The 27584-nt window shown below is 48.9% G+C and overlaps 2 protein-coding genes across 7 annotated transcripts in view; both read right to left on the bottom strand.

Annotated features, from left to right (window-relative positions):
* LOC118218698 (PRKC apoptosis WT1 regulator protein-like) overlaps window positions 1-12343 on the bottom strand; it is a 30584-nt gene extending 18241 nt beyond the window's left edge. The window contains exons 1-2 of the mRNA XM_035401317.1: window positions 11944-12343; window positions 10873-11574 (exon numbers count right to left, since the gene is read on the bottom strand). Of these exons, the coding sequence (XP_035257208.1) occupies window positions 10873-11430 (558 nt within the window). The 5' untranslated portion in view covers window positions 11431-11574; window positions 11944-12343. The remainder of the gene's footprint in view (window positions 1-10872; window positions 11575-11943) is intronic.
* A 9701-nt stretch (window positions 12344-22044) lies between these two features.
* The window catches only part of LOC118218693 (protein phosphatase 1 regulatory subunit 12A-like), a 49357-nt gene continuing 43817 nt past the window's right edge, over window positions 22045-27584 (bottom strand). For all 6 annotated transcript variants that reach the window (XM_035401303.1, XM_035401305.1, XM_035401306.1 and 3 more), the window contains 7 exons: window positions 27117-27182; window positions 26932-26948; window positions 26449-26566; window positions 26181-26285; window positions 25780-25827; window positions 25211-25261; window positions 22045-22251 (listed from right to left, as the gene is read on the bottom strand). In XM_035401303.1, the coding sequence (XP_035257194.1) occupies window positions 22165-22251; window positions 25211-25261; window positions 25780-25827; window positions 26181-26285; window positions 26449-26566; window positions 26932-26948; window positions 27117-27182 (492 nt within the window). In that variant the 3' untranslated portion in view covers window positions 22045-22164. The remainder of the gene's footprint in view (window positions 22252-25210; window positions 25262-25779; window positions 25828-26180; window positions 26286-26448; window positions 26567-26931; window positions 26949-27116; window positions 27183-27584) is intronic.

Genomic DNA, 27584 nt, shown 5'->3' with positions numbered 1-27584 from the left:
TAAGCCAAACACAAGACTATTATAGATGGTAACAGCGCTACGCATTATTTCCTTGCTTCTTAACGCATGAAAAATCTCATACATACGGACTGTCTAAATCGTGTGTCAACAGCCTGCTGCAATATCAATATAATGCCTGCTGGTATCGAAATGACAAAAAGAATCAAACTCACTGAACCGTTGGAGGGTGGCAGCAACGTCCTTTTTTATTAACAGGCTGTCACATCTGTCATTATTATCCTTTACCGAGTAATTCTTCTGACGCATAGAAAAAAAAAGCATCTTTCAGAAGCCGGGTAAAAGAACATACACTGTGCAGAAACGTACCAATGTTATTCAAACCGGTTTGGAAATGAGTGTAAAAGTGTAAGAGACTTGAACCCGGGCCTGATGGCTGGAGCAGCGGAGGAGTTTCCACAGGCCAGGCCAGGCCCTGAGTGACAGCTCTGCGTGGGCAGAGAAGGCCACACCCTCTTTGGGTGGACGGAGTGTAGCACAGTGGGTAAAGAACTGGGCTTGTAACCGAAAGGTTGCAGGTTCGATTCCCGGGTAAGGACACTGCCGTTGTACCCTTGAGCAAGGTACTTAACCGAAAATTGCTTCAGTATATATCCAGCTGTATAAATGGATACAATGTAAAATGCTATGTAAAAGTTGTGTAAGTCGCTCTGGATAAGAGCGTCTGCTAAATGCCTGTAATGTAATGGGTGTCATTGACTATGAATGAAACCTTTTGTTCAGGATGGGAAAAGGTGAGGGCGGGGCTCTGTGGGGGGGGGGGGGGGGGGGGGGGGGGGGGGGGGGGGGGTGAGGGTGGGGCAGGACGGCGGGTCCCTCCTGACGGGGCAAGCCGAAACACAGCACCCGCACTTTCCCACACGTGGCAGTCAAGGCTGGCGGGGGGCCCTGGGACTTTTATTTTGAAGTGAGGATGAGGACGTCTGCCACAGGAAGGATTTTGGGATTAACAAACCAGCGCACACACACACACACACACACACACAGCCACACACACGCACATGCATAGCCACACGAACAGGCACAGGCACAGGCACACACAAATTACATTATTACGCGAGGACAGGATCACACCTGTCTGACTGACAAGGTAGTTGACCCACCTCCCCCTCTATTTAGACATAAACGAGAAAGGGACAAAAGACAAATTAAAACAGGATAAAAACACTGAATAAAGGTGAAAAAGGGGGAGGAGGGGGAGCGACACAAGACAGAGGAACTGGGCCATTCATACCCAGGAGAATACCCAGAATCGCTCCGTTCCTCCAGAATCCATAATCAGCCAATAACAACAGCCCCACGCAGAGGCGCACGTCTACAACATGACATCCTGAAAACAGGAACCAGAATACCAAGGCTCCAAAAAACATTAGCCTTCCAGCGTAAAAAAAAAAACTCCTCCATCCCTGTGGCCTGTTATATAGTCCACACAGCCACACAGTCCAGACCGTGCCTACAGCCTACAGGACCTCTTGTAACCGTCGTAGAAGTGACAAATCTTTTTTTTTTAAATTGGGAGCGAGCGCTTTGCCGCGGCGATACGGTATCTCCAGCCGCGGCGCCACATGACAAATTACCCGCGGTTAATTGGCTGCGTCTCATTTCGGGGCCAAAGTAATCGTTCTGTGCGCTTCAGAGTGCCACATCAGCAGAATTTTAAAAATTATGAGCATGGGGGGGTGATTTTTCAAATTTTATCAGCTAGCGGACCGCGAACGCGTTCGTCGGTTTAATGTGCCTCAGGAACCGGTGGAGCCACAGAAGTGGACGTCATTAGGAGGCAAGGCTGCCGTCTTTAGACCCCACCTGCAGATCGCTCCCAGCCCACGGCCCCAGGTAACGGAGAGACCTTCAGCCCAGGAACACGAGGAGTCTTTAAAGACCCCGTATAGGTAAGTCAACATTGGAAAACAATAAAATTGCTTGACTAACTGACTGACTGACTGGCTTTTCCAGCTCCTGTTTAAGTTAATCCTGCTTACGATGGACCATCAATAATCAGTCAGTCAGTCAATCAATCAATCAATCAATCAGTCAGTCAGTCCAGGTACAGCATTGTAAGTCCAGGGCTCCCAATTCTGAAGAGCGAACAGAGAGAGGGAGGATTCTCTGTGCGTGTTAGGACACGCTGGATCCCCGGCTGTTCCAGGCTCGGAGCCCCAGCTGGCGCAGGTGTCCCGCTCCCCAGTAATTATCCCAAAAAGCGGGGAGCCCGCGGGCCTGCAGAGGGGGAGCGCCCCGCCCCATCCCGCCCCGCCCTCTCCCCCGAAGCAGCTTATCACCCGCCATTAACTCCAGGTGCGCTCGAATTCCGCCTGCTCAGCGAACAGGGGGCTGTGCGTTAGCCTCCTTCCGAGGGGGGGGGGGGGGTCATCTTGGTGCGTCGGCTGCAGCCCGCCGCCGTCTCCACGGCGATCCGCGCCGAGTCGCGGTTCCTTTTTTCCTGCTCGCGCCCGGCCTTCGCGACCCGCTGCACCGTGGGTATTTTTCCATACTGGGAGTTCAAATCCTTCGTGAGGCACAGCCGTGTCCACTGCACGCAACACAACGGAGAGGGCGGCAAAGTGTGATGTCATGAGCGGTCAGCGTCGCAGGAGCACCATAAACCCCAATGCGTTTCTGTCCTCCGAAGGAAGCACAGATGCTACCATTACTAGCATTAAGCATCGTAACTATTGCAGTAGGATGATTGCACAAGTGTGCCTCAACGTACTGTAGACAGGTCGAGGTATTGCACATTCTCTGGCCCTATTGTTCTACTGTTGAGCTGTTATCCCAGCTTAAAAAGCCCCACATAAAAAGTATGTTGTGAAAGGTGTCTATATTTAGCAGGCTCCTTTGTCAGGACCCAGGAACAGACAGTGAGTCACGCGTTCCTCAGAGTCTCGGTGCTTTCGCCCCGGATCCACGCGCGACAGCGGCGGCGCGTCTGCAACAGCGGGAACAATGGGATTAATGTCTCCCCACCACAAGCTCACTTTAGCATTGCCGCTATGATAGCTAGCATCCGAGCACGCAAAGTTCACTTTAGCATCGGCGCTATGATAGCTAGCGTCCGAGCACGCAAAGTTCACTTTAGCATCGGCGCTATGATAGCTAGCGTCCGAGCACACAGAGTTCACTTTAGCATCGGCGCTATGATAGCTAGCGTCCGAGCTCACAAAGTTCACTTTAGCATCGGCGCTATGATAGCTAGCGTCTGAGCTCACAGAGTTCACTTTAGCATCGGCGCTATGATAGCTAGCGTCCAAGCACGCAGAGTTCACTTGAGCATTGGTGCTATGATAGCTAGCGTCCAAGCACACAAAGTTCCCTTTAGCATCGGCGCTATGATAGCTAGCGTCCGAGCACGCAGAGTTCACTTTAGCCTTGGCGCTATGATAGCTAGCGTCCGAGCACACAAAGTTCCCTTTAGCATCGGCACTATGATAGCTAGCGTCCGAGCACACAAAGTTCCCTTTAGCATCGGCGCTATGATAGCTAGCGTCCGAGCACACAAAGTTCACTTTAGCATTGGCGCTAGCGTCCGAGTGGAACGCGGTGCCCGTGGCGAAGACGACGGGCGCAATGGTGGCAGTGCCCCCGTCTCTCAGGCCTGGGAGGGTGGATGGGGGGGCAGGGCTGCGTTGTTCTACCGTAACGAGCAGGAACAGACAGGCCCGGTGCTTAATCGCGCGGAGATGACCCGGGTCCCTGTGACTCACTGATCTCCGCGCGCTGGACAGACGAGCAGCGTTACGCTCCGGCCCGCGGAACTAGAGCAGCTGTAGCAGACCGGTCCCATTCAGCAGCTCAGCGGCCTGGATCTTATCCCACCCCCACCCCCCCATTAGGGCGTGTGAGAGTGTGTGCGTGTGTGTGTGCATGCGTGCGTGTCTGTGTGTCCCTCCCAGTTAACCAGTCTAACCCTAACCCTAACCCTAACCCTAACCCCCATTAGGGCGTGTGAGAGTGTGTGTGTGTGTGTGTGTGTATGTGCATGCGAGCGTGTCTGTGTGTCCCTCCCAGTTAACCAGTCTCAACAGAGAGAGAGAGAGAGAGAGAGACATTGAGAAAGAAGGAGAGAGAGAGAGAGAGAGAGACATTGAGAAAGAAGGAGGGAGAGAGAGAGAGAGACATTGAGAAAGAAGGAGAGAGAGAGAGAGAGACATTGAGAAAGAAGGAGAGAGAGAGAGAGAGAGAGAGAAGAAAGCGCAGCAGACAAAGTTGTGGAGATGGATATTCATTTGTGCCCACGATGAACTGAAACCATGTATTTAAGTCAGCAATAAAGTGCCGTTTGGTCTGACAGCAAAACCAGAAAAGCGACTGAAAGAGTTGCTCCGGACCGCTGGACAGCCTTCAACGTCCAGTTCTGCACCAGTGAGCCGAGTCTCTTCCCAGGAAGCCAGCTTCCGTTAAACAAAGTCAGAAAAACAGCGAGGCGGCGCGGTGGCCCAACCCGGCAACGAGACCCGCGAGGAGGAAGCGCATTTCGCCAAACGCCTCGAACCCGCGAGCCTCTGTAATCGGAACGCTCCCACGATGCACCTGTGAAACGGCCCGTCTGCTCGTCGACGTCTGCGCAGGGCGCCTCTTACGCCACCGCCGCCTCCCCCCCCCCGTCGGGCTGCGAGCGCGGCGCTCTCCGGGGCGAACCGGACGTCCGGAGCGCTTCGTGAGTCACGCTAACTTCGATCCCCCCCCCCGCGACGGGGCGAGCTGCTGGCCCGTTAGCGAACCGACGGCGCGAGCGGAAGCGAAACTTCGCGCTAATCCCCCCCCCCCCCCCCCCCGTCGTGCATCGCACGGGGATTCGGGCTTCGAAGGGACCGAGGATTACACGGTTTTCACGAAACACAGCGCACTTTTACGAAATTACGAAACGTCCAACAAGCGGGCTAAACATATATATATATATATATATATATATATATATATATATACAAACGCGCACGTACAAACATGCACGCAACACATACTCCCTTAAAAGGACCGTTTCGGAGCCAAAATGGCGGAACGCAACACGGGATGTTTCTCTTGGCTTGGCTGCGTGTCGAGGCAGCCGCTGCATGTTCCACAGCCCCTGAAAGGAGCAGCTGCTTGCGGCGGCTCGAAAGCGTTCCGGAACTTCGGCCACCTCGGCGACGTCAGACAGCGGCCCCGGCCGCGGCACCATATAGAGATAGAGACAGAGCAGCGAACGGCTTCCTGTTCAAAACCGCACACGCCAACGGACCCGGGTCGTAAAAAAGGTCTATTTTTAGCATCTCGCCATCTTTAGATAACGCCCCGGGGGGGCCTGACTCGGTCCCCATGGAAACGGGCGTCGCACACCAGCGCTGGCTTCCGGAGCTCACATTCCACTCCATGTTACCCAGCTGCTACTATCCCAGAATTCCTTGGGAGCCGAAAAATCCCCAAAGTTTCTGTTCAAAGTCATTTCAGGAAAAGGGTTTTTCAAGTATTCAGTCCTAGTTTTCCATACGTACCGGCAGATGTGGCAGTCACCTTTATCCAGGGTGAATTATAAGGCAGACAAATTAGCATAAAATCTGCATAAAAAAAGATGAGGCAATGAAAGTCAAGCTTTCATCGGCGATTCAGTGGTGGAGCCACACGGTTATCAAACCTACACCTGCGTCTACATGAATATGCAAATGAGCCTGGAGCGCGAGAGCCTACAGGCAGAGCTGTGCGTGGAGCATGCAGAAAAGGCGCCGCAGTGATCGGGCACAGCGGGTGAAGGCAGGCATCAAACTCGCAACCCCTCGCGTTACAGAGCCCAGTTCCGGAGAGCCGCCGTCAGAGCAGGAGGCGTTTTCGCTGGTCACACTGACTCAGCAGAACTGCGCCTTCCTCCACCTCCTCCTCCTCCTTCCTCCTCCCTAAAGCCCGCTCCCTCCATCGCCCGCAAGCCCCCGTTTCCTGTCCGCCCCGCGGCCCCGAAGGCCCGCCGTTTCCTCCCAGAACGCCGCCGTGTGCAAAACAGGGTGGGGGGGGGGGGCTGGGATCCCACGAGGGTCAGTGAACCAGTTCCAGAGGGTTCTCAGCAACAAAAAAAAAAATCTTTTCCTCATTTAAATATTTCAGAAATTACATACATCTAAGACTTTACATAAAATGAACCTCCCGAGTATTGTGATCGCCATAAACACATTACGAGAATTGTTAAACGTTTAATATTGTCAGGAATAGCAAAATAGTCTTTCATAGATTAGATCCGTGTGTATCCGGCTTGAAGATTAACAGATCACTGTTAAAGGGGGGGGAGGGGGTGGGTGTTCTCCAGAATGAGAAAGCAGAAGCACAGGGAAATAGGAAATGAAGCGTCCGCAGATTTTGTCCCAGCCCAGTTTATTGATCAATTTAAGTTGTTGAAAAAAAGGTGTTTTAACTTCTCTGAATGTCGCGTAACACAGAGCAGGTTTGGTTTGGTTATCGAGTCCCAGTGACTGAGCGTGCACATTTAGGACCTCCGCCAGTCTATAATACAGCCAAATCAAAAGAAGAAACTTTTAAATAAAGGAACCGTTTACCGCGAAGCACTTAAGTCACATAAACAAAGCTCAAAGCTCTGGGAAATAAATATGCAGCATTCATCCTTCTTGCGTAGCCATTTCCGACACTGCGTAGCCTTAAGAGAATGAGAGCGCAAGTCATCCAGCAGCAGACATTACAGGTATATAACGCAGATCATTAACGATTAGCAGCTTGCTGTGATTCAGGGGTTGTGAATGTGGTCACAGAAATGACCAGCTTCCACAGAGACCCCCCCCCCTCCCCCACCCCCCCAGGACTAATAACATCTAGGCCATTAGAGATAGAGGAAGCCTTCAGAAACTGAATACATAAACAAAGGGATGTGAAGAGGGGGAGAGGGAGAGGGAGAGAAAGAGAGAGCGAGAGAGAGAGAGAGAACTTTAAACAGAGAGTAAGAGAGAGAGAAAGAGAGATAGTACTCTAAACAGAGAGAGAGTGAGAGAGAGATAGAGGGAGAGACCCAGTTTGGCTCCTAGCCCAATCCCTCAGGGAGCCAGCCTGACCCAGGGCCTGATGGAGAGGCTGTTTTCATAGCAGGACCCAGAGACTCGGCTTCCAACAACATCAGTGCCGTGACATCCGCGGCAAACAGCCATGTTGAAAAGGCCAGGTCAGAGGGGACAAGGCAGTGCTCACAGACACAGAGTCTCACACAGCAAGCAGCGCTCACAGACACAGTCTCACAGCAAGCAGCACTCACAGACACAGTCTCATACAGCAAGCAGCGCTCACAGGCACAGAGTCTCACACAGCAAGCAGCACTCACAGACACAGTCTCATACAGCAAGCAGCACTCACAGACAGAGTCTCACACAGCAAGCAGCGCTCACAGACACAGAGTCTCACACAGCAAGCAGCACTCACAGACACAGAGTCTCACACAGCAAGCAGCACTCACAGACACAGAGTGTCACACAGCAAGCAGCACTCACAGACACAGAGTGTCACACAGCAAGCAGCGCTCACAGGCACAGAGTCTCACACAGCAAGCAGCGCTCACAGGCACAGAGTCTCACACAGCAAGCAGCACTCACAGGCACAGAGTCTCACACAGCAAGCAGCACTCACAGACACAGAGTCTCACACAGCAAGCAGCACTCACAGACACAGTCTCACACAGCAAGCAGCGCTCACAGACACAGAGTCTCACACAGCAAGCAGCGCTCACAGACACAGAGTCTCACACAGCAAGCAGCACTCACAGACACAGTCTCACACAGCAAGCAGCGCTCACAGACACAGTCTCACACAGCAAGCAGCACTCACAGACACAGAGTCTCACACAGCAAGCAGCGCTCACAGACACAGTCTCACACAGCAAGCAGCACTCACAGACAGAGTCTCACACAGCAAGCAGCTCTCACAGACACAGTCTCACACAGCAAGCAGCACTCACAGACACAGAGTCTCACACAGCAAGCAGCGCTCACAGACACAGAGTCTCACACAGCAAGCAGCGCTCACAGACACAGTCTCACAGCAAGCAGCGCTCACAGACACAGAGTCTCACACAGCAAGCAGCTCTCACAGACACAGTCTCACACAGCAAGCAGCGCTCACAGACACAGAGTCTCACACAGCAAGCAGCGCTCACAGACACAGAGTCTCACACAGCAAGCAGCGCTCACAGACACAGTCTCACACAGCAAGCAGCGCTCACAGACACAGTCTCACACAGCAAGCAGTGCTCACAGACACAGAGTCTCACACAGCAAGCAGCGCTCACAGACACAGTCTCACACAGCAAGCAGCGCTCACAGACAGTCTCACAGCAAGCAGCGCTCACAGACAGAGTCTCACACAGCAAGCAGCACTCACAGACAGAGTCTCACAGAAAGCAGCACTCACAGACACAGTCTTACAGCAAGCAGCGCTCACAGACATTGAGTCACACTGTGTTATTTGCAAATGATTGCATTAAGAGGTAAAACATTTTAACCGATCAAATTAAAGACTGAATCAGTGGGCTACTAATTGGTGAACACCTGGACACTAAAACTAACCTGGCAGATAAAGAAGAATTTTTTTTTTTTTTTTTTTAAAGCAAATGATAACAAGCCAAACCCACATTATGTTAATAAATTTAAGGGAAAATAACAAAAGAACATAAACACGCACTTAAGACAACCTTATTTAAGCAACGATCGGCCGTACCAAAAGCCAGCATACGCGGGGGTCGCCAGGATGGAGTTTGAGAGCCACTGCTTCAAAGCACCCCCGCTTGCCGGATCCACCGAGCACCTCTCAGCAACTCTGTTCAGACGGGCACTCTTGCTCGGGACAGAAAAGACGACATCCCATAATACAAGCCCATTCCGTTGCCAAAGAAGATGGAAAAAAAGGGGCGTACGCCATCACAGACAGTAAACAGACCTCCCTACCTAATAATTAAAACCAACAGTTGACTCTAGTGCACTTTTCTCAAAGAAAAATCACACTATTAAAAACATTTTTGATCTTTTAACATAAACATATCACTCTTGGCCTGCTTGCATTGTTTTATCAGCAGCTCACCGATTTGAACTCAGAACTTTGTTCTTCCGTGTTCTCTGCGATTGGTTCGTGCCAGTACATGATTGGCAGATTGTAGTAGCTCCACCCATCAGGCCAGGGTTTAATCAAGGGTCACTATCCAATCACAGTGCTGGCACTCAGCTTTTACAGGTCTGCCAGGCTGAGATAGTGAACAGGAGGCTGATATCAGGAATGCCCAGACCAGGGGTATGAATGTTCTCACACACACACGTGCACAAGCACACACTCACACTCACACACCAAACAATGGCACCCATAAATCAGGCCTTCGGCTTCAGGAACTCACACTCACGGGCTGCGCTGCAGAAACAGGAAGCGCACCTTGCAGCGGGCTGGACACCGACCGGCCGGCCCGCCCGCAGGAGGGAATCGGGGGGGGAGTCTTTAGAGCCGTCCGCATTCTTCTGCGGGTTAAAGGTCGCCAACGGAACAGACGCATCTGTCTCTCTCCGCGGGGAGGAGAGACAAGAATGCAAAGGAGACCCTTTTCCTGGAATGTCTACGGTCTGAAAACTGAGCGGGCATCGCGTTCGCCTGACTTAACCGCGCGTTAGCCTAACATAACCGCGCAGCAATTATCTGCACGGTGTGTCGGGGAAATCAGCCGGCTACCTGCTTATTCTAACGCGCTCGAGGAAGCATAGACGTTCACATACGCACGTAAGGAATGTGGCTTTCCTCAAAGAGCAGGTCAAAAGTGCACTCATTTTTGACACTATTCCTGTGCGATAGGAAACTATTTTTTCCAGTTTCTACCTAAAAAAAAAAAACTTTGGAAATAACATATTTCACATTTACACGTGCACATTTTACATGTCTGACAGCAAAAAAAAAAAAAAAAAAGAAAGAAAAGAAAGAAAACTGGGCATTTCCACGCATTCTTTGGCCCAAAGCGTCCCAGAGCTTGGAACCCAGCCTGGGTTCCCAGTCATTACAGCCTGGATGAAGCCCAGTTTGCAGCTCCTCTAGTCAGACGGGGTGGACGGCCTCGGGAAAAGATATTATAGCCAACCGAGACCCCCCCCCCCCCCCCACTTCCTTAGCAAGCGAAAAAAAAAAGCCTGGAGCTCAATTAATGTGCGCAGTGTGCCACAAAGGCGACAAGTACTGCGCACATTTTCATCAGAGGATTCTTTTAAACCGCCCCCAAATCAACAAGCACCGAGCCCGAGCAGAAATAAGGCTGTAATGCCTCTGCTGACTTGGCAGCCTATTCAATTGAGGAAAGTGGCAAGATTTACGCACAACAACAGAAACAAGCTGTCACGCACTAGCTGTTCGCTAATTCGGTCTTTGCAGTCATTGCGACAGAAAGGTTAAATAAGACAAGCAACTAATGTGTCTGTCATAATTAAATGTTTTGCATTCCTAGTGCACACCAGAAAGCAGTGATTCAGCGAGATCTGCTGCAGTACTAATTATTTGTTCGTTTCAGTAGGCCTACGTGAGCAATTTTTGGAGGGATAAATGAATCAGGATTTTGGTACGTTTGGGTGTTCCCATATAATTACATACAGTATAGGCTAGAAGTAATAGGGCGTGTGAGCTTGACACTTGCTTTTTTATTTAGCATGTATAGCCTATTTGTTTTCACAGACCAAATAGTAAATCTATTTGTTATATTCCGTTTTTTTAATATTATATTTATTTTAAATATGTAATCGGGTCTGTGATTCGAATACACTATCAACATCCATATAGGCTACTTCCGACATACATGCCACTGCAGCAGTTTAGGCGTAACTACTGGCGACACGTAAACAAACAATTGTCAACTGACGGGAACGTGGGACTGACCTCGTTTGACGGTATATTGACAACACCTGTTGACCTCCGCTTCTCCCTCAGTTTTCTCCGCTCGATCTGGCCTTTCCCCTTCCGGGCGCTCGGACCCGAGCTCTTCTTCTCCTTGCCTTTGCTCGAGCCCGTTACAGGGCTGGGGCTGTCCTTCCCGCTCTCGCTGCACTCCGATTGTGGGGTGCCGACCACTTTCTCCGGCTGAGGCGTCTTCTTCAGGTTGCCGCCGGGAGGATCGGCTCCCCGACCGACCGGTGTCTGGTGCTGGTCATCCTCCGGCCTCCGGCTTAGGGCAGTGGAGGACGAAGACCGAACCACGGGATAGGACGACACGCAATTGATAGTCGAGGAGCCCCCGCTACCTGCGTTGCCGTTGTTGTTTAATTCGCTGTTGGTAGTTTTGTTATTTATTCCAAGAGAAGGGGTCCCGGTGGCGACGCTGCACCCACCGGTAGATGCGGCGATATCCCCCAGCATTTTAGCCCTCATTTTTTCCCGTTTCGCTTTCCATTCTTCCAGAAAGTCTGTCGTTGCATTTGGTCTATATCCAGTCGCCATGTTTTCTTTTTTATGTTTAATAACTACCTGTTGCAAGCCAAGGTCTTAGCGAAGGGCTCTTGCCGTTTCAAAATGACACGGTGAAGGGTCTGGTCGCAATGTCTCTTTGCGGCTCCGAGCACCGCATTCCATTGAAGACCGTTTCTGCAACAAAATATGTAGGGGATCAGGGGAAATAAACGAATAGAGAAAACCAGTTAATTTAATAGTAAAACAGCATATAGCGCAATTGAAAGTCTGTTTCTTCACGAAGAGCCAAGTTGTAACAAGTTTCACTCGTCTGTCAAAACCAAGGAAGTCGAAATTCTGCACTGACGTGGTTCCACCTGAGTACGCTATTCCCCCCGCGCGCAGGTCGGCGCAAGTTCTACACTTTTCAAACACTCGCACAAAACTTCCACCAAAGTTTTCTCACAAGAAAAATGTCTCAAATTTCCTCTATCGTAGGCTATAACCTTTTACAAGTCTACAAAGTTAGACGAATAGAAAACTTGCGTTTTCGATATGGCTTACCTGTATTTCGTACGGTTTTCTCTGTCGCCAGGTGAGCGGTCGGGTGTAGGAAGATGTGCTCTCTAACTGCCAGTTTGATTTGTCACACGCATGCTGGGAGCTGCGCTCGCTCTGCCCAGTCTCTCGCGCACCACGAGAATGTCGACACACCGAATGCGCACGAGCTCGCACGAATGAAATCGAGGGATTACAGGACATTGCAATTGTTGCGGGGCAGGGCTGCCCAGCCCTGTTCCTGGAGATCTGTCGTTCTGTAGGTTTTCATTTCAACCACCCTAATTTTACGCACCTGGTTCTATTAATTATCAGCTCAACGAGATGTCTGACAGTGGAATGAGGCGAGCTTTGTTACGGTTTGAGCGAAAACCTACCGGACAATCTCAAGGAAGAGAGTTGGGCAGCCCTGTTCCGTGGGTTGGCGAGTGGCCAGGATCCCCAATATGGACATATTCTTCAATAGTAGGCAACTGTATGCAAATGAAACACCTTAAAACGGTATTAAAACAAAATGTTCAGTTCAGTAAAGGGGGTATAAATGCAGCCATTAGAGACTGTGTAAAGAACACACTCTCTATTATTTATACGAAACAATTTCCCCTGAACTGACAATCTTCATAGTCTTATGGTGTAGAAGTTGCATATAGAGGAGACAATTTGCAACAATTTGCTACAATTACAAAACCTGTGTGTAGATTGCATTCACATCCCTTTAACTGAAATGGCAACCATTTCTTCAGATGGTTTTATGGTATTAAAGTCGTATGTAGAGCTTTTGGAGAAAATACCCATTCTATGTCTGTTGACCACTCACCAACCCCAGTAACAATTGCAATGTCCTAAATCTGATACAAATAAGAACTCTACTTTTACACATGCTCACAAAACTACAATCATATTAAAATATTAATAAATCTATATCTATATAAAATAATATTAATAATACATTCCACGAGATATTAAATTAGCATGCCGTTTTATCATGATTTCTGCCATGACAGTTGTACTGAAGTACATGAAACATAAATAATCAATTAACTCAATCTAAATAATGAATCCAAATAATCAATTAACCATATTTCCTTTCACCACATGGAGTATCAATGAATTTGATTTAATATGTACTCAAAATATCAAATTATACAAGGTAATTGTCCAGTGTTTACAAATCCAATATAAAAACACAAACAACTAAATTAAGACTTTTATGATAATGTGATATTTTGAGTACACGCTGTGTGATGAATATAAAATATATTTTAAAAATGTAAGACTCTTCGAAAGCACAAAATGGACAATGGTTCTTATTCGCTGGCATTATAATTAGTGCCACTGGTGTGCTTCAGCTGCTTTTATTTCTGTATTTTAAAAAAAACATTAATTCTCACCGGCATTTTCCACTGAAGTTTAAATACCAGAGGTGTAATTATCGCTCACCTCACAGAGCTCTACACACCGAAACTTTCGCCAAAACATCAGAGAGAGGTTTGCCAGAATGACAGCACCACTTCCAACAGTGTGGGTGCTGCCCCCTGACGGTGAGGAGGAGAACTGATGGGTGTGTCGCAGCAGGTAAGGAGAGTGAAGGGGGCACATTTTAATATATTTTCATATATAAATATATATATTTTAAAAAATGATATGTACTGCAGTTCTATTCTAAGTTCACCGTCTCCAGTCAATGACACCCTGGCAAGTGTTAAGGCCACTGTGGCCTAATACCATCGCCTCAGTCTCCAAACACAGAGCTTCAGGTTTTAAAGTTCATTCTTAATCTTTCTTGTGTTTCTGTGGTCTCACGTCCACTGAAGCATTCTGGGAAGTGCTAAGCCGACCGTGGGGACTGTTTAGTCTGGGAACAGTGCTTCAGGGTTCAAAGTTCATATGCAGTAAATGCACTTAAATTTTGTCCTTCCTTGTTCCATTTGACTAATGCAAAAAAATCTAATTAACATGGATACTAGTTATCCCTGACTTACGGTGCAAAGAAACAAATGCTTTTCCTGTAGTTCAGGTGTGGCACAGAGTTCAAGTCATAAAGCTGTTTAAGGCTCCTTGTATAGTACACAAGTATGCAATTCTTGTATGGAACTGATTCACGTGCACTAATAGCGCTGGACTGCTCATCTCAAAAAGGTCATTTTTGTAGTCTGTGCCTTTTGCAAATGCCATTGCCCTGCTGACGTCATTGAGATTTGCTTTAGTGAGAGCTAAGATGTGTACAAATTGCAGAAGTGTACAGAGCTTCCAGGCCTCTTGTGACCACTTTTGTCTCCCATAGTAACTCTGCACATAGCACAGAGCGTCGCACATACCATTCGTTGGTCCCGTTTATTTAACGATTTGCACAAGGTGTTGACCCACGGGTTTTTGGAGGCAAGGACAGACAAAAAATAAATGGCTGGTATGTGCGTATAGGTCTTTTGTCTTTCGCCTCAGGATGCCATTTCCACCGCGCCGATGTTCTCTCGGCGTTTCTGCGGCAGGCCAACAATTCTGCGAGATTGTGCTGTCTGTCGGGCGAAGCCGGCTCTTTAAGTGTTGCCACGGGAACGAAAGCACCTGTTTTGCGCTGGCAGACCGGATCACGATCGGCACATCATCATTACAAAACGGACAAAAGGACCAGGCGGGCGTGGCGCAGAGACCTAAAAAAAAGCACCTTCTGCAAGCGCTGAGGTCATTAAAAAAAAAAAAAAAAAACCCTGCTGCATATTTGGGATTTTTGTGCCTCAGAAGGCGAAGTACAAAAGAGCAAACCGGTCTTCCGTAGCTTTGTACTTCTTCAGCAAGCTTCTCCACTAAATCCTTCTGTGCATTTCAGTATCTCAAACAAAATAAGCCCGGCCATTACAGAAGTGGCATTCTGCTTAATGCTATGCGTCTGCATGAAATCACTTCCCTAAAAGAGGCTTGTGTTATTTTCTCAGTTAGTTACGCCAAGATATCGGTTTTCCCCTTTATATAACATGATCCGCGCAACCAAGTTTTTTGGAGAATTGGGTAATGTAGTTTACGGTAAGGTTTAGAAAGACATTTGTGGTCACAGAGCTCTAGGCCCACCTAGAGTCAGGTTTTCGTGATAAGATGTTCATGTTGAGCTCTGCCAATGGAATAAGAGGATAAACAGAAGGTATACCCACCTTGTTCTACTGGATATCAGGAAGTTGGATATTAGGATGCTGTCAAAGTACGGATGAGCTTTCTTGTGGATGTAGTAGAAGCAGAGCAACAGGGTAACAGAGTTAGCTGGATAACTTTCTGAGTAAAAATCGGAACAGCTCCTTTTACTTCAGTCCAGGTTCCAGACTTAGGTGAGTTCCGGGTTTTACTCAGTGCACTTGTCCAGCCAACTCAGCAATCCTGCTTCCTGAAACAGGGCTCCAGATAAGATCGAATCTCAAATGAAGTTGTGTGGCTAGGGCAGGGGTGCACAACCCCGGTCCTGGAGGGCCGATCTCTGTGCTGGTTTTTGTTCCAACCGATTACCATTTCTTACAGCTCTGTAAACTACACTGCTTCATTCCTGTTCTTGAGCACAGTACAATCTAGGATACACTTGCAGTCTGTAGGCTGTAGCCGGTGCTTATACACATCAGATCAAGATATGATTGGGCTAATTAAACAAATGTTGGCACAAAATCTTGAAATGGATTGGCCCTTGTTGTGCACCCCTGGGCTAGGGGGACTGAATGGCCTGTTCTCATCGCTAAGCATTTTAGTGTTCTTAAATTCATTGGCACATCCTTACCTGTTGTTGACATTCTTCTTGACATTACAGACATGAATAAATCACAATTTCCTTGGAGGATGGACTTAATCTCATGGTTTACACAATTTTTTCTTTGAAACCTTTAGTGTCGGACAAAACCCGCAAAAAAAACAATATATACAATAAAATTAAGAAAATGGAAGAAGGAATATTCTGCAAAGGCCTCACTTAAGTGCCACGGTAACCACTGGGCCTTTGGTCACATGATAGGTTCGTTGCTGATGACAGGCCGTCTGCGGTAACCCGCAGCGACGTCCTGGAGAGAACATTCCCTGGGCTGGCGCTGACCTCATTAACGCAATCCCCCCCCCCATACTCCCCCCCCCCAGCGAACCTCACAGGGCCCGGCCCGGCCCCCCCCAGTGAGAGAGCCGAATGGAATGCACAGGGAGTGAATCAGTCAGCCGCCGCAGGGAGAAAGAGCGGAAGGAAGCGGAGCGGAGAGGGACAGCGGCGCGCGGGGGGGGGGGGGGGGGGGGGGGGTAGGGCTAGTTTCCTCCCGCGGAGCGCAGCGGAGGGAAAGTGGGCAGAGCCGGACTCCATCAACAGGAGCGATTGCGGAAACAGGTTTTTCCCCACTGTTGCGATGTCACCGTTATCTCGTACGCCGCAACATTAGAAACGGACGGAGTGTAGCACAGTGGTTAAGGAACTGGGCTTATAACCGAGAGGTCGCAGGTTCGATTCCCGGGTAGGACACTGCCGTTGTACCCTTGAGCAAGGTACTTAACCTGCATTGCTTCAGTATATATCCAGCTGTATAAATGGATACAATGTAAAATGCTATGCAAAAAAAGTTGTGTAAGTCGCTCTGGATAAGAGCGTCTGCTAAATGCCTGTAATGTAATGTAGAAAGATAAGCGGTGAGCAGATTAGAGCAGAGTAATGTTTTGGGGGGGGGGGTGGGGGTTTGGCGATGGGGACGGAGATATCAAACACTTAACGGGAGCTCTGGAGAAATCATCATTCCCTTTTCCAACCGGGAAGACATCGGCTGCTCCCAGGAAAGTGCAGGAGTTGCGAATTCCAGGAGCTCGCCTTCAGTCAGCTGACGTCATCGCGCACTAACTCTGCGCCTAGCTGAGAGCTCGCTCTGCGATACAGGCCCCTAGTCTTCACCACACGCACCGCTCAGTTCGGCAAAAAAACCAACAAAAAAACAAATTCCAATTCCAATTGCAGGTTTGAGTCCAATCCATGCCTCATTCCCAAGGCATTCAAGGAATTAATCACCAGGCAAGACAAAACCAATACATTCCTGTTAAACTGACTGACTAAACAATAGCAGATCCAGATGAAGCCAATAGATGAGAACACGCATGGATAAGCAGGACATAGCCACACATGCAGGAGGTTATGGTAGAAGATGAGAACACACAGATGGGATGGTAGGACACAGCCACAAGTGAAGGAGGTTATGGTAGAAGATGAGAACACACAGATGGGATGGTAGGACACAGCCACAAGTGAAGGAGTTGCACGCAAGTGAACCACCAACCCGCCCCCTCCCCCTCTCCGTCCCCCAAAAAGAACTGCTGCAGGACTACGTGTAATTATAGAACATGCTGTCGCAGTGCTTTATTTCAGCATACTTAGGAGACATAACAGGAACAAGCTGTTCTCTGCCAAGCCTATTTATTCACAGAGCTTTCTAAAATACAGCATTTCAGAACCGGCTCGCGCACAAACGCGAAGACACGTTTTGCTGCAGGCCCAAATCCTGGGGAAAACAAAAACGACTTTTGGCTTTTTTGGAGGAGCGCACGCACTCAAACTCGAGCGGAGTGCGGCTGCAGAAGGGGGAACATTCCACTGTTGCGCGACCCGAGAGCCAAGAAAAAGACGGCGGGAACGGCAAGCACGACACGCGCTCGCGGCTGTGGTTTCCGATTCCAAGGAAGACAAAAAAAAAAAAAAAAAAAAAAAACCAAAATAAAACAACGGCCAATGCGGCCATAACTCCGTATCAAACTTGTTTCAGGTACACAAATTGGCGCTTTAATTATTTATAGTCAGTAATTTAGAGGGCTGTCGGAGCTCCGTAGGTCATTAACACCGAACCAGTCGCATGTGCACAGGCAGTCGTTTAGTTCTGCCATTTACCAGCATGCAAAGCATTTACCGATTCAAATAAATCAATGGGAACTCCGATTTCAGTAGAAATGGCTGATTACTTATTTAAAACAACACTGGTTCTCAAATTAGGTTCTGGGGGACCCCTGTGTATGCTGGTTTTCATTAATTTAATTTAATTTTTATTGATTGCACCATTCCTATTTTGAGGGATTATTTACCCTCTTACGCCACATTACGCCAAAACGGTTAGGCATGTCACATGCAGAATAAAAGTCGCCCATTCACATTGTTCTTATTGCAAATAATTACACTAAGATTTAAAAAAAAAAAGTTTTAACTAATAAAATTAAAGACTGGGGTAAACCACCAGGCTCCTAATTGGTGGCAGTGTGAACACCTGGTTTCTAAAACTGACCATTTGGTAGATAGGCTAATTTGAAGGCAACGCAAATGATAACGAGGCAAACTTGCTTTGCATTAATAAGTTGAGGGGGAAAATGAGAAAGAACTGAAAACCGAGCAAGAGATTGGCTCTAACTAAAAGCCAGTATGCTGTGAGAGAAGCACTACAACAGAACAGTTTAAAGAATGGCTGGTAAATAAATAGAACACTATCAAATTGGCAGAGTAAATGTCCTTGGCGCTGGGGACAATAACTGTTCTCTGCGCACCACTCTCCACCGATTAGCATTCTTGTACAGTCTCAGTGCTATTGCCACACCAGATGGCATTAGTAAGAATGTTCTCTACAGTGAATGCCATCACTACCTGGTGTTTATGCACAAGGAGCCGTCGCCTGATTTGAAAGCAGTTGAACGCGCACTGAGTTTGTCTTTCACGTTTCTATTGAAGGCTTTTGGTCGGGCTGTGTTCAACTCCTTTGCTTTGCGCACGTGTATCGATCCAAACCCTAATTGAGTCTGTTGTGACATCACAATACTCGGCAGGGTCTCGGGGTCGCGTCTTCTGAGCAGCGCTGCAGAGAGCTCACTGTTGCTTTCGTGCTTTCGATCTTCTGCCTGTATATTTCGCGGCGGCAGAACCACACGGATAAATATGCATAAGTATAAACAGGTTAAATCTCATCCAATCCCAAAATCTCATCCATTTTGATACTCAAAAGTTACGTAAGTGATAAGCAGCTTATTCAAACTTATTCAAACGTTCATGCAGGAGACTTGAACAGGTGCCATTAACCTTCAAATAAAAAGCCCCAAGACCTCCCAGCATCTGTAATGAGAAACACAGTTTTGGCTTGCGCAGTCACCTTGGACCGCGCAGTCCATAAAAGACATCTTTCAGGTCTGGAATTTAGCTCAGTTTCCCTGCAAGCCTGTCGCTTTCGCGCCAACACGAGTTCAGGACTCATTAGAGGCTAAAATTGGAACCAGACTCGCAGAGTATGAACGTCAGTTCAAAGCAAGATACGCGAGGAATGCAGTTATTATTGTTTAGAGGCGCCCTTACCTTTGATTTCCCACGTACCTTAACACGCGAGAAGAACTGGGACAACAAAGCTGCTGTCAAACAAATCAGGGCAGATTACCAATGGAGTGCGCCATCTAGTGGCACGTCTCTGCATAACACGTTTATAATATACATACAATTTAGCATATCCTCCTGAGTCCCAGCACAACATAAGCGAAGTCTTCTTTTGATATAATGCAAGAGTCTTGGACGACAAAAAACATGTCGCAGTGGAAAATATTTACAAAAATACTAGTTTACTTTTACTGAATGTCCCTTGTGTGAACAAAAAAAAAACAAAATGTTTTTTGAAATTAAGACCACAGACTCATGCCCCCTACCGGGGAAAGAAATGAATTGCCAGATCTTAGGAGGATATTTATGAGAACAGGCTAAGGAAAAGTAGGAGGAAAGAAATGGTACGCAACAAAAACTTACCTTTTTCAATACAGCAGAAGACAAAAACAAATTTATACATTTTTATTTGTACGAGTCAAAATACAGTTTTTTTTTTTTTCTTTCCAAAATAACTTTAGCGACTGGTTCCACGCGGACACAAGGCCTGCTTTGAACTAGGAATAAAACCATTTGAGAGCTGCAGCCACTTAAACCATCTTACGAATAAATAATCTAAATATAAAACACTCAAAAAATATAGCAGAAAATAAGCATTTATGCCAAGACTGCACACACGCTCACAGTTAAAGGAATCCATTTGGCCTGTTTGCGCACTCATTCAAACATTAGTCAAAACATCCTCCATGTAAATACGTCGGCAGTCGCCCAACCGATAGGTCAACCCAATCCGTCAGTCAAACAGTCAGCCAACCAAATCACGCAGGATCGGTACAAGGAACATTCAAACTGTACCATTATGGAATTTCAATCAAGAGATCGTGAGCCTGTTGGTAGGAGCCCTGCCTCAAAGCACAAAAAAAAAACCAGTCACCCAAAAAAACAAAGGAAAAAAAAAGTTTCTATAAAAATAAAAGACGATGGCCCATAATTTGAAAACTGAAATATCTCACAGAGCACGAGGACCGCTTTTTATCTCCCTCTCAATTAGCTCTTTTATTAAGGGGTATAAATTCACATTTACGTGTATATATATATATATATATATATACACATATATATATATATATATATAGTCGATGACGGTACAACAGCTAACACAAGCTTTGCGATGTACAATTGTCTTTTTAAGCAACTCTTCCAGTGGTTATCACAGCACGGCGGGCCAAGTAACAAAGTCACTCTCGTGTTTTCACAAAATGGCGGGAAGGCAATAAAAATTAAAATAAAAACGAGAAAAAAAAAAAACTGTTGGCTAAAATGCTAGACTTGTTTTTTTTTTTTACTATAGCAAATTTTAAAAGGCCACTGAAAATGTTTCCGCAAATGAATGTTCCAGGCAGTACTCCTCGTGCACCCCCCCCCCCCCCCCCCCCCCCGCCCCAATACCCCACCGCCACCCCTTGTGGACAGTGTGAACAGACTCGCTCCAACACACCTGGGATTTCATTACAATACAAACACCAAAGACCACACAAAACAAAACAAAAACAAAAAAAACGTCATAAAGGGTACTGCTTACAAGGTGTGAAATGTTGTGAAGCAATTATATTATCCTTTCATAATTATCATTGACTTTTTAAAAACTGAAGGGGGGGGGGGGGGGATGAACTGTCATTGATTACGGCTAGCCACTCCCCCTCGGAAAAAAACTCTACTGCAGTTCAAAACGTCATCAAACTATGAAACGAAAATGAAAAAAAAAAGTTAAAACACACTTTTTTCGTCCTCTGGAGTTTGTATATTTTAATAGTAACAGACAGGGTTTTGCCATAGGGAACCATAATCCATGCCATTTTGCTGGTCGCAAACAATACATATATACAGACAGCATTCACTCAGTACCTGCTAAAACGAAACGAACCAGGTCAGGTATGAACCAACAACTACACTGCAAGAACTAAAAAAATTACTAAAAAAAAAACAAAACAAACAAGGAGGGGGCGGTGAGGTGAGGGGGGGGGGCAGAGAAGTCTTTCGATGGACTCGTTAAAGCATTTTCATAAGAAACAAATGCATATTGCACATACAGTGAAAGCTTAGAACTCCACCTAGTCCATTACAACATTGACTCACTTTCCTTCAACTGCGGAAGAAAAAAAACTGGAGATGGTAAGGCATTGTACATGGGCACGCGTGTGTGTGTGTGTGTGTGTGTGTGTGCATGCATTTTTTCTTGTTTGAGTGTGTGCGAGCGTGTGTGTGTGTGTGTGCGCGTGAGCGTTTGCGCAGGGTCACGGATACAGCAGGGTTCAGCCGGTCGCGCCTAATAATCGCCGGGCGATACAGGAAGTGACACGGTTTCCTGTGGGGGCGGGACTTCCGGCAGGATATGGGGGCGTGGCCAGAAAGCAACAACAACAGCAAACGGCACTTCCAAGCAGTTGTGCGGAAACACACAAAAAGGGGAGGGGCGGGGAAAAAAAAAAAATAGTGGCACAAATAAAAACGGGTGAATTGTTCGATGGCGGCTGCGAGCCGGATGAGAGCGTTTCGCGGGCGAACTAAGGCTTATGGGTAAACGCGAGGGCTCGGGGCTGGCCGGCCGCGGGAACGCTTCGTTTCTTCGCTTCTCTTTGTTCTGTAAACTCCGACCTTCCGCGCGGACGCCATCGGCAGCGAGGGACAGGACAGGAACCTAAGCGTGGACCAACGGCGCGAGAGGATGGCGTTTTTGGCGGGAAAGGGGGGGGGGGGGGGGGGGGGGGGGGGGGAGTGAAAGAGCCTTCTCGTAGCTGATGTCTGCTGCAATTAATATCTAAATGTGCAATACCGTTAGTCGCTGCTGACGGGCAGCGGGGGGCGGGGGGTGCGGGGTGGGGGGGGGGGGGGTCTTACTTTGAAAGTTTGCTAATGACTCGGATCAGGGCTCCATTCTCGTCCTTTAGCCTCTGGTTGTCCGCTTTCAAGTCCGGAAGCATCTGGAAGGAGAGAGAGAGAGAGAGAGAAAGAGAGGGGGGAAGGGGGAGGGAGAGAGAGAGAGACAGAGAGAGAGACAGAGAGAGAGAGAGGGAGAGAGAGAGAGAGGGGAGTTAGTCTCTCGGCCCATGGCCTCCGGTCCTCCTTCGCTCGCCCGCTCGCCCGCCGCAGCGGGGCCATTTTACAACTCCGGCGGACGTTCGGCGAAAAGCCGCAGGACCGAAAGGCCCACCGGCTCCCCCCTCTGCTCCACCGTAGCGTTCCCATGCTGCACCACTTCAACGCTGACACTCGCACGCCAGCACGTACGGCACGCGCCAGCACACGCTGCAGATGCATGCTGGGTAGTCAAACCACGCGACAGCGGCGGTGACCGTCCGGCCGTTAAAGCCGTCCGAAGCCGTGCCGGAGGGGGGGGGGCGGGGCCCGGTTGAAGGTGGGCGTGGCACGGCCTCCCCCTGGGCCAATGAGGTTAAACTCCGCCCATCTTCCTAATCTTATTTATCCGAAAAACTCTCGGGGGCCGCTCGACCACCATGCCGCCGCCAAGCGCTGAACCGCACACCGTAAACAAGCACGCACGCACGCGCACACCCCAAACTCATCCTGCGCCCCCTCAAAGGAGCAGGATGATGTCACTGCAAAAGCCCGATTGGAGAGGGAGGGGGAATTTGTAGACGGTGCCTAAGCTTGACATGCAGGGAAGCCAGACCGGGCAAAATTTGCCTGATGGAAAAACCACTCAGGGAAGGCCGGCACCTGGGGGGTGGGGGGGTGTGTGTGGGGGGGGTGGGCGTGGCCGGGGGGGGGGGGCGGGGCTTGTCTAGGGGCCGGGGCCGGGCAGCCGGCCGCAGGACTGCGACAGCTTGGCCACCACGCGGGCCAGGGCCCGGTTCTCCGCCTGCAGCCTCTCGTTGAGCTGCCGCAGGGCCCGCACCTGCTTTACCTGGGGGAGCGTCTGCAAAGGAAACAGCACACCCAGAGAGGGAGAGAGAGAGAGGGTGAGAGAGAGAGAGAGGGTGAGTCTGCAGGGAAACAGCACACCCAGAGAGAGAGAGAGAGAGAGAGAGAGAGAGAGAGAGGGTGAGTCTGCAAGGGAAACAGCACACCCAGAGAGGGAGAGAGAGAGAGGGTGAGTCTGCAGGGAAACAGCACACCCAGAGGGAGAGAGAGAGAGAGAGAGAGGGTGAGTCTGCAGGGAAACAGCACACCCAGAGAGAGGGAGAGAGAGAGAGAGAGGGTGAGTCTGCAGGGAAACAGCACACCCAGAGAGGGAGAGAGAGAGAGAGAGGGTGAGAGGGTGAGTCTGCAAGGGAAACAGCACACCCAGCGAGGGAGAGAGAGGGTGAGTCTGCAGGGAAACAGCACATCCAGAGAGGGAGAGAGAGAGAGAGAGAGGGTGAGTCTGCAGGGAAACAGCACACCCAGAGAGAGGGAGAGAGAGAGGGCGAGAGCGGACACCGCGGCACTCCACATCACCCAAAAAACCAACGTGGAGGGAAATAACTAAAAGAGAAACAGCTAAATGTGACCACTCAGAAAGTCTGCATCAGGGCACGAGACAGACAGACAGAGTCAGACAGAGAGAGACACACAGACAGAGTCAGACAGAGTCAGACAGAGAGAGACACACAGACAGAGTCAGACAGAGTCAGACAGAGAGAGACACACAGACAGAGTCAGACAGAGTCAGACAGAGAGAGACAGAGAGAGACACACAGACAGAGTCAGACAGAGTCAGACAGAGAGAGACACACAGACAGAGTCAGACAGAGTCAGACAGAGTCAGACAGAGAGAGACACACAGACAGAGTCAGACAGAGTCAGACAGAGAGAGACACACAGACAGAGTCAGACAGAGTCAGACAGAGAGAGACAGAGAGAGACACACAGACAGAGTCAGACAGAGTCAGACAGAGAGAGACACACAGACAGAGTCAGACAGAGTCAGACAGAGTCAGACAGAGAGAGACACACAGACAGAGTCAGACAGAGTCAGACAGAGAGAGACACACAGACAGAGTCAGACAGAGTCAGACAGAGAGAGACACACAGACAGAGTCAGACAGAGTCAGACAGAGAGAGACACAGACAGAGTCAGACAGAGAGAGACACAGACAGAGAGTCAGACAGAGAGAGACACAGACAGAGAGAGAGACACAGACAGAGTCAGACAGAGAGAGAGACAGACAGAGTCAGACAGAGAAAGAGAGACACACAGACAGAGAGAGACACACAGACAGAGAGAGTCAGACAGAGAGAGACAGAGAGACAGAGAGGGAGGGAGCAGCCAGTTGGAGGTTCAGTGATGGTTCAGGTTCGGTGTACCCTTTAAAAGCCCCAACACCGCTGTGTTAATGCCCAAGTCCGCTGGTCTTCATCTAAACCACAACGGCAATCCCCAGCATTTTAACAAGCCGTACATTTTTCTCTTAATCACGCTTTTCAAGTTGAGCCACATCATGCCAGAAACAGTCACATTCACATTCTGCTATATAATGGTAACAATGAGGGGGAAAAAAAAAAGATTAACCGATCGAATTAAACACTGAGGTGAATCACTAGGCTCTTAATTGCTTTGCAAATTGCAACGAGCCAAACCTGCAACAGGTCTGGCTCGTTGTAAATTGCAAAGTAATTAGGGGTGTAGCGATTTGCCTCAGTGTTTAATTGGTTTTTGGAATTTATGGAATGTAATATAGCGCAATGCGAGAATGAGACTTGGCACGTACAGCCATTTCACACACAATGTGGCTCAAGAGGGTGAATAATGCCTCAGAACCGAAGAGTGCAATTAAGAAAAATTCTGAGATTGCAACTGTGGTTTGAAAGCAGATCAGCATACACAGTGGTCTCACGCACGCGCGCAGACATACAGACACACACACACACACACACACACACACACCACACACACACACACACACACACACACACACACACAAGTGAAGAGGTCAGTACCTTAAGGTCTTCCTCCATCTCAGTGATCTTCCGTTCTAGAGCCCTTTTTTCCTGAGGAGGGGGCGGGGAGAAAAAAAAGTGTCCGTTATTCCGTTTCCAAAGCAACGTGCGTCCGAGAGCAAGCGCATGCCGGCCACTGAGAGAGCCCACAGACTGCATCCGTTACAGCCCCCAACAGAGCTCACATCCCCCAGAGCTCAAATCCCTCAGAGCTCACATCCCCACACAACTCACATCCCCCAGAGCTCACATCCCCCAGAGCTCACATCCCCACACAACTCACATCCCACAGAGCACACATCCCACAGAGCTCACATTCCCACACAGCACACATCTCTCGGGGGGGGGGGGGCGTTCAGAGGGGCGTCCACCTCAAAGGAGCTAACAGTGTGTGCTCCTTCCCAAAGCGCACATATCGCACGCGAGAAGGAACAAACTACAGGGCAGCTGATCATCCCCGCACCCCCCTTCTCAAAAAAGAAAAAAGAACAAAAAAAAACCCAATGACTGATTGCCATTAGTTCAAATTACATAAGCACGTAATGAGTGAATAAGACTCGGATCATTACCCTTTTCTCCATTTCCAACTGCGACCTGTCAGAGATCCGCTCCTGCCTCTGAAACAACAGAAGTGTTGATTGGTTAACTGGCAATGGGAGGGGGGGCGGGGCAGGACTGAAACCACAGCTGAACCTGCAGTGCTCAACATTCACCTATCTGAGGCTGAATTAAATTTTTGCATGCCGAGGCTGATTTTGGTGTTTTGCATGCTGAGGCTGATTCTGGTGTTTTGCATGCTGAGGCTGATTTTGCCATTTTGTATGCTGAGGCTGATTTTGGTGTTTTGCAGGCTGAGGCTGATTTTGGTGTTTTGCAGGCTGAGGCTGATTTTGGTGTTTTGCATGCTGAGGCTGATTCTGGTGTTTTGCATGCTGAGGCTGATTTGGCTGGCCGGGCCCAGGACGCTCACCTGCGTGGCCTTCTCTAGCTGTAGCTTCAGGTCGGCCAGCTCCAGGTCCGTGTCGCGTATCTGCGCCTTCAGCTTCTCGTTCTCCGCTAGGATCTGTTCATAAAGCTGGGACAGCAAACCGCACAAAACTCAGACGCGCCCCACAGTTTGGGGTATTGCAGCCCTTAACACAGTCAGACACTGACACAGCTCTTAACACAGTAAGACACAGTCACAGGCCCTTAACACAGTGGGCGTGGCGCACACGTTGCGCGGGCGGGGCCGGTACCTTTCTGTACTCCGTGGAGTCCTCCCGCTCCGCCCGGCTGGAGTACGGCCGCCGCCTGTCGCCATGGCCACGCTCCCAGCGCTCAGCAGTGGACGTGCTCGACGGCCCCAGGTCGTTCCTGGGGAAGCGTCGCCCAGGTCTTAGCACGCCTTAGCACGTCTTAGCACGTCTTAGCACGTTTTAGCACGTCTTAGCATGTCTTAGCACGTTTTAGCACGCCAGATACGGACACGTCAACGTGCGCAGGCAAACGCACACACCCTCTCTCTCTCTCTCTCTCTCACCCTCTCAAATTCAAATTCAAATGCTTTATTGGCATGACATATTTAAAAATATATATTGCCAAAGCGGAGTGATAATGGTAATTAACTACAGTAAGAATATATAATTAAGAAGAAAAAAGGAAACAAGCAGCAATAACAATACACCCCAAAATCTCTCTCTCTCTCTCTCTCTCAAGCAAAGACTGAAAGGCACACATACCTTGTTAGCCTGTCGCTCTGTATAAACAAAATGAGAAAAAAAACAGGTGGTTACTTTACAGCCTTCAAAGGGTGTTAAAGCAATGTGTTTTCAGTTTATTTCCTGCAAGTGAAAGCCTTCCTTCAGAGCGTGTGCGTGGGGTGGGCGGGACTCCGGGCCGGGGGGGGGGGGGGGGAGGAGCTAACCTGGGGGGCGGTCCGGTCGCTGCCCTCCTCCGTGTCCGACAGCCGCTCCGGATCGTTCTCGTCGCTCTGGCACACGGGAGAAACGGTTACTCCCCCTCCTTCCCACGATGCACCTCACCAAAAGCCCACTTCCTGCCCGTGCCTGTTCGCAGGCACGTCAAAGGATCGACTAAATCCAATGGCTACACGACGCGAAGTAAACCCACTGACTCGCGTTCCATTTGATATTACGAATCAAATCGACTTGTAACCGAAAGGTCGCAGGTTCGATTCCCGGGTAAGGACACTGCCGTTGTACCCTTGAGCAAGGTACTTAACCTGCATTGCTTCAGTATATATCCAGCTGTATAAATGGATACTATGTAAAAAGTTGTGTAAGTCGCTCTGGATAAGAGCGTCTGCTAAATGCCTGTAATGTAATGTAATGAAGGTACAACGTAAAGCAACACTGGCATGGTCTATGCTTGA

The sequence above is a fragment of the Anguilla anguilla genome, chromosome 19 (genome assembly GCF_013347855.1).
Source record: "Anguilla anguilla isolate fAngAng1 chromosome 19, fAngAng1.pri, whole genome shotgun sequence".
Taxonomy (NCBI): Eukaryota; Metazoa; Chordata; class Actinopteri; order Anguilliformes; family Anguillidae; genus Anguilla; species Anguilla anguilla.
This window is presented reverse-complemented; position numbering and strand designations above follow the sequence as displayed.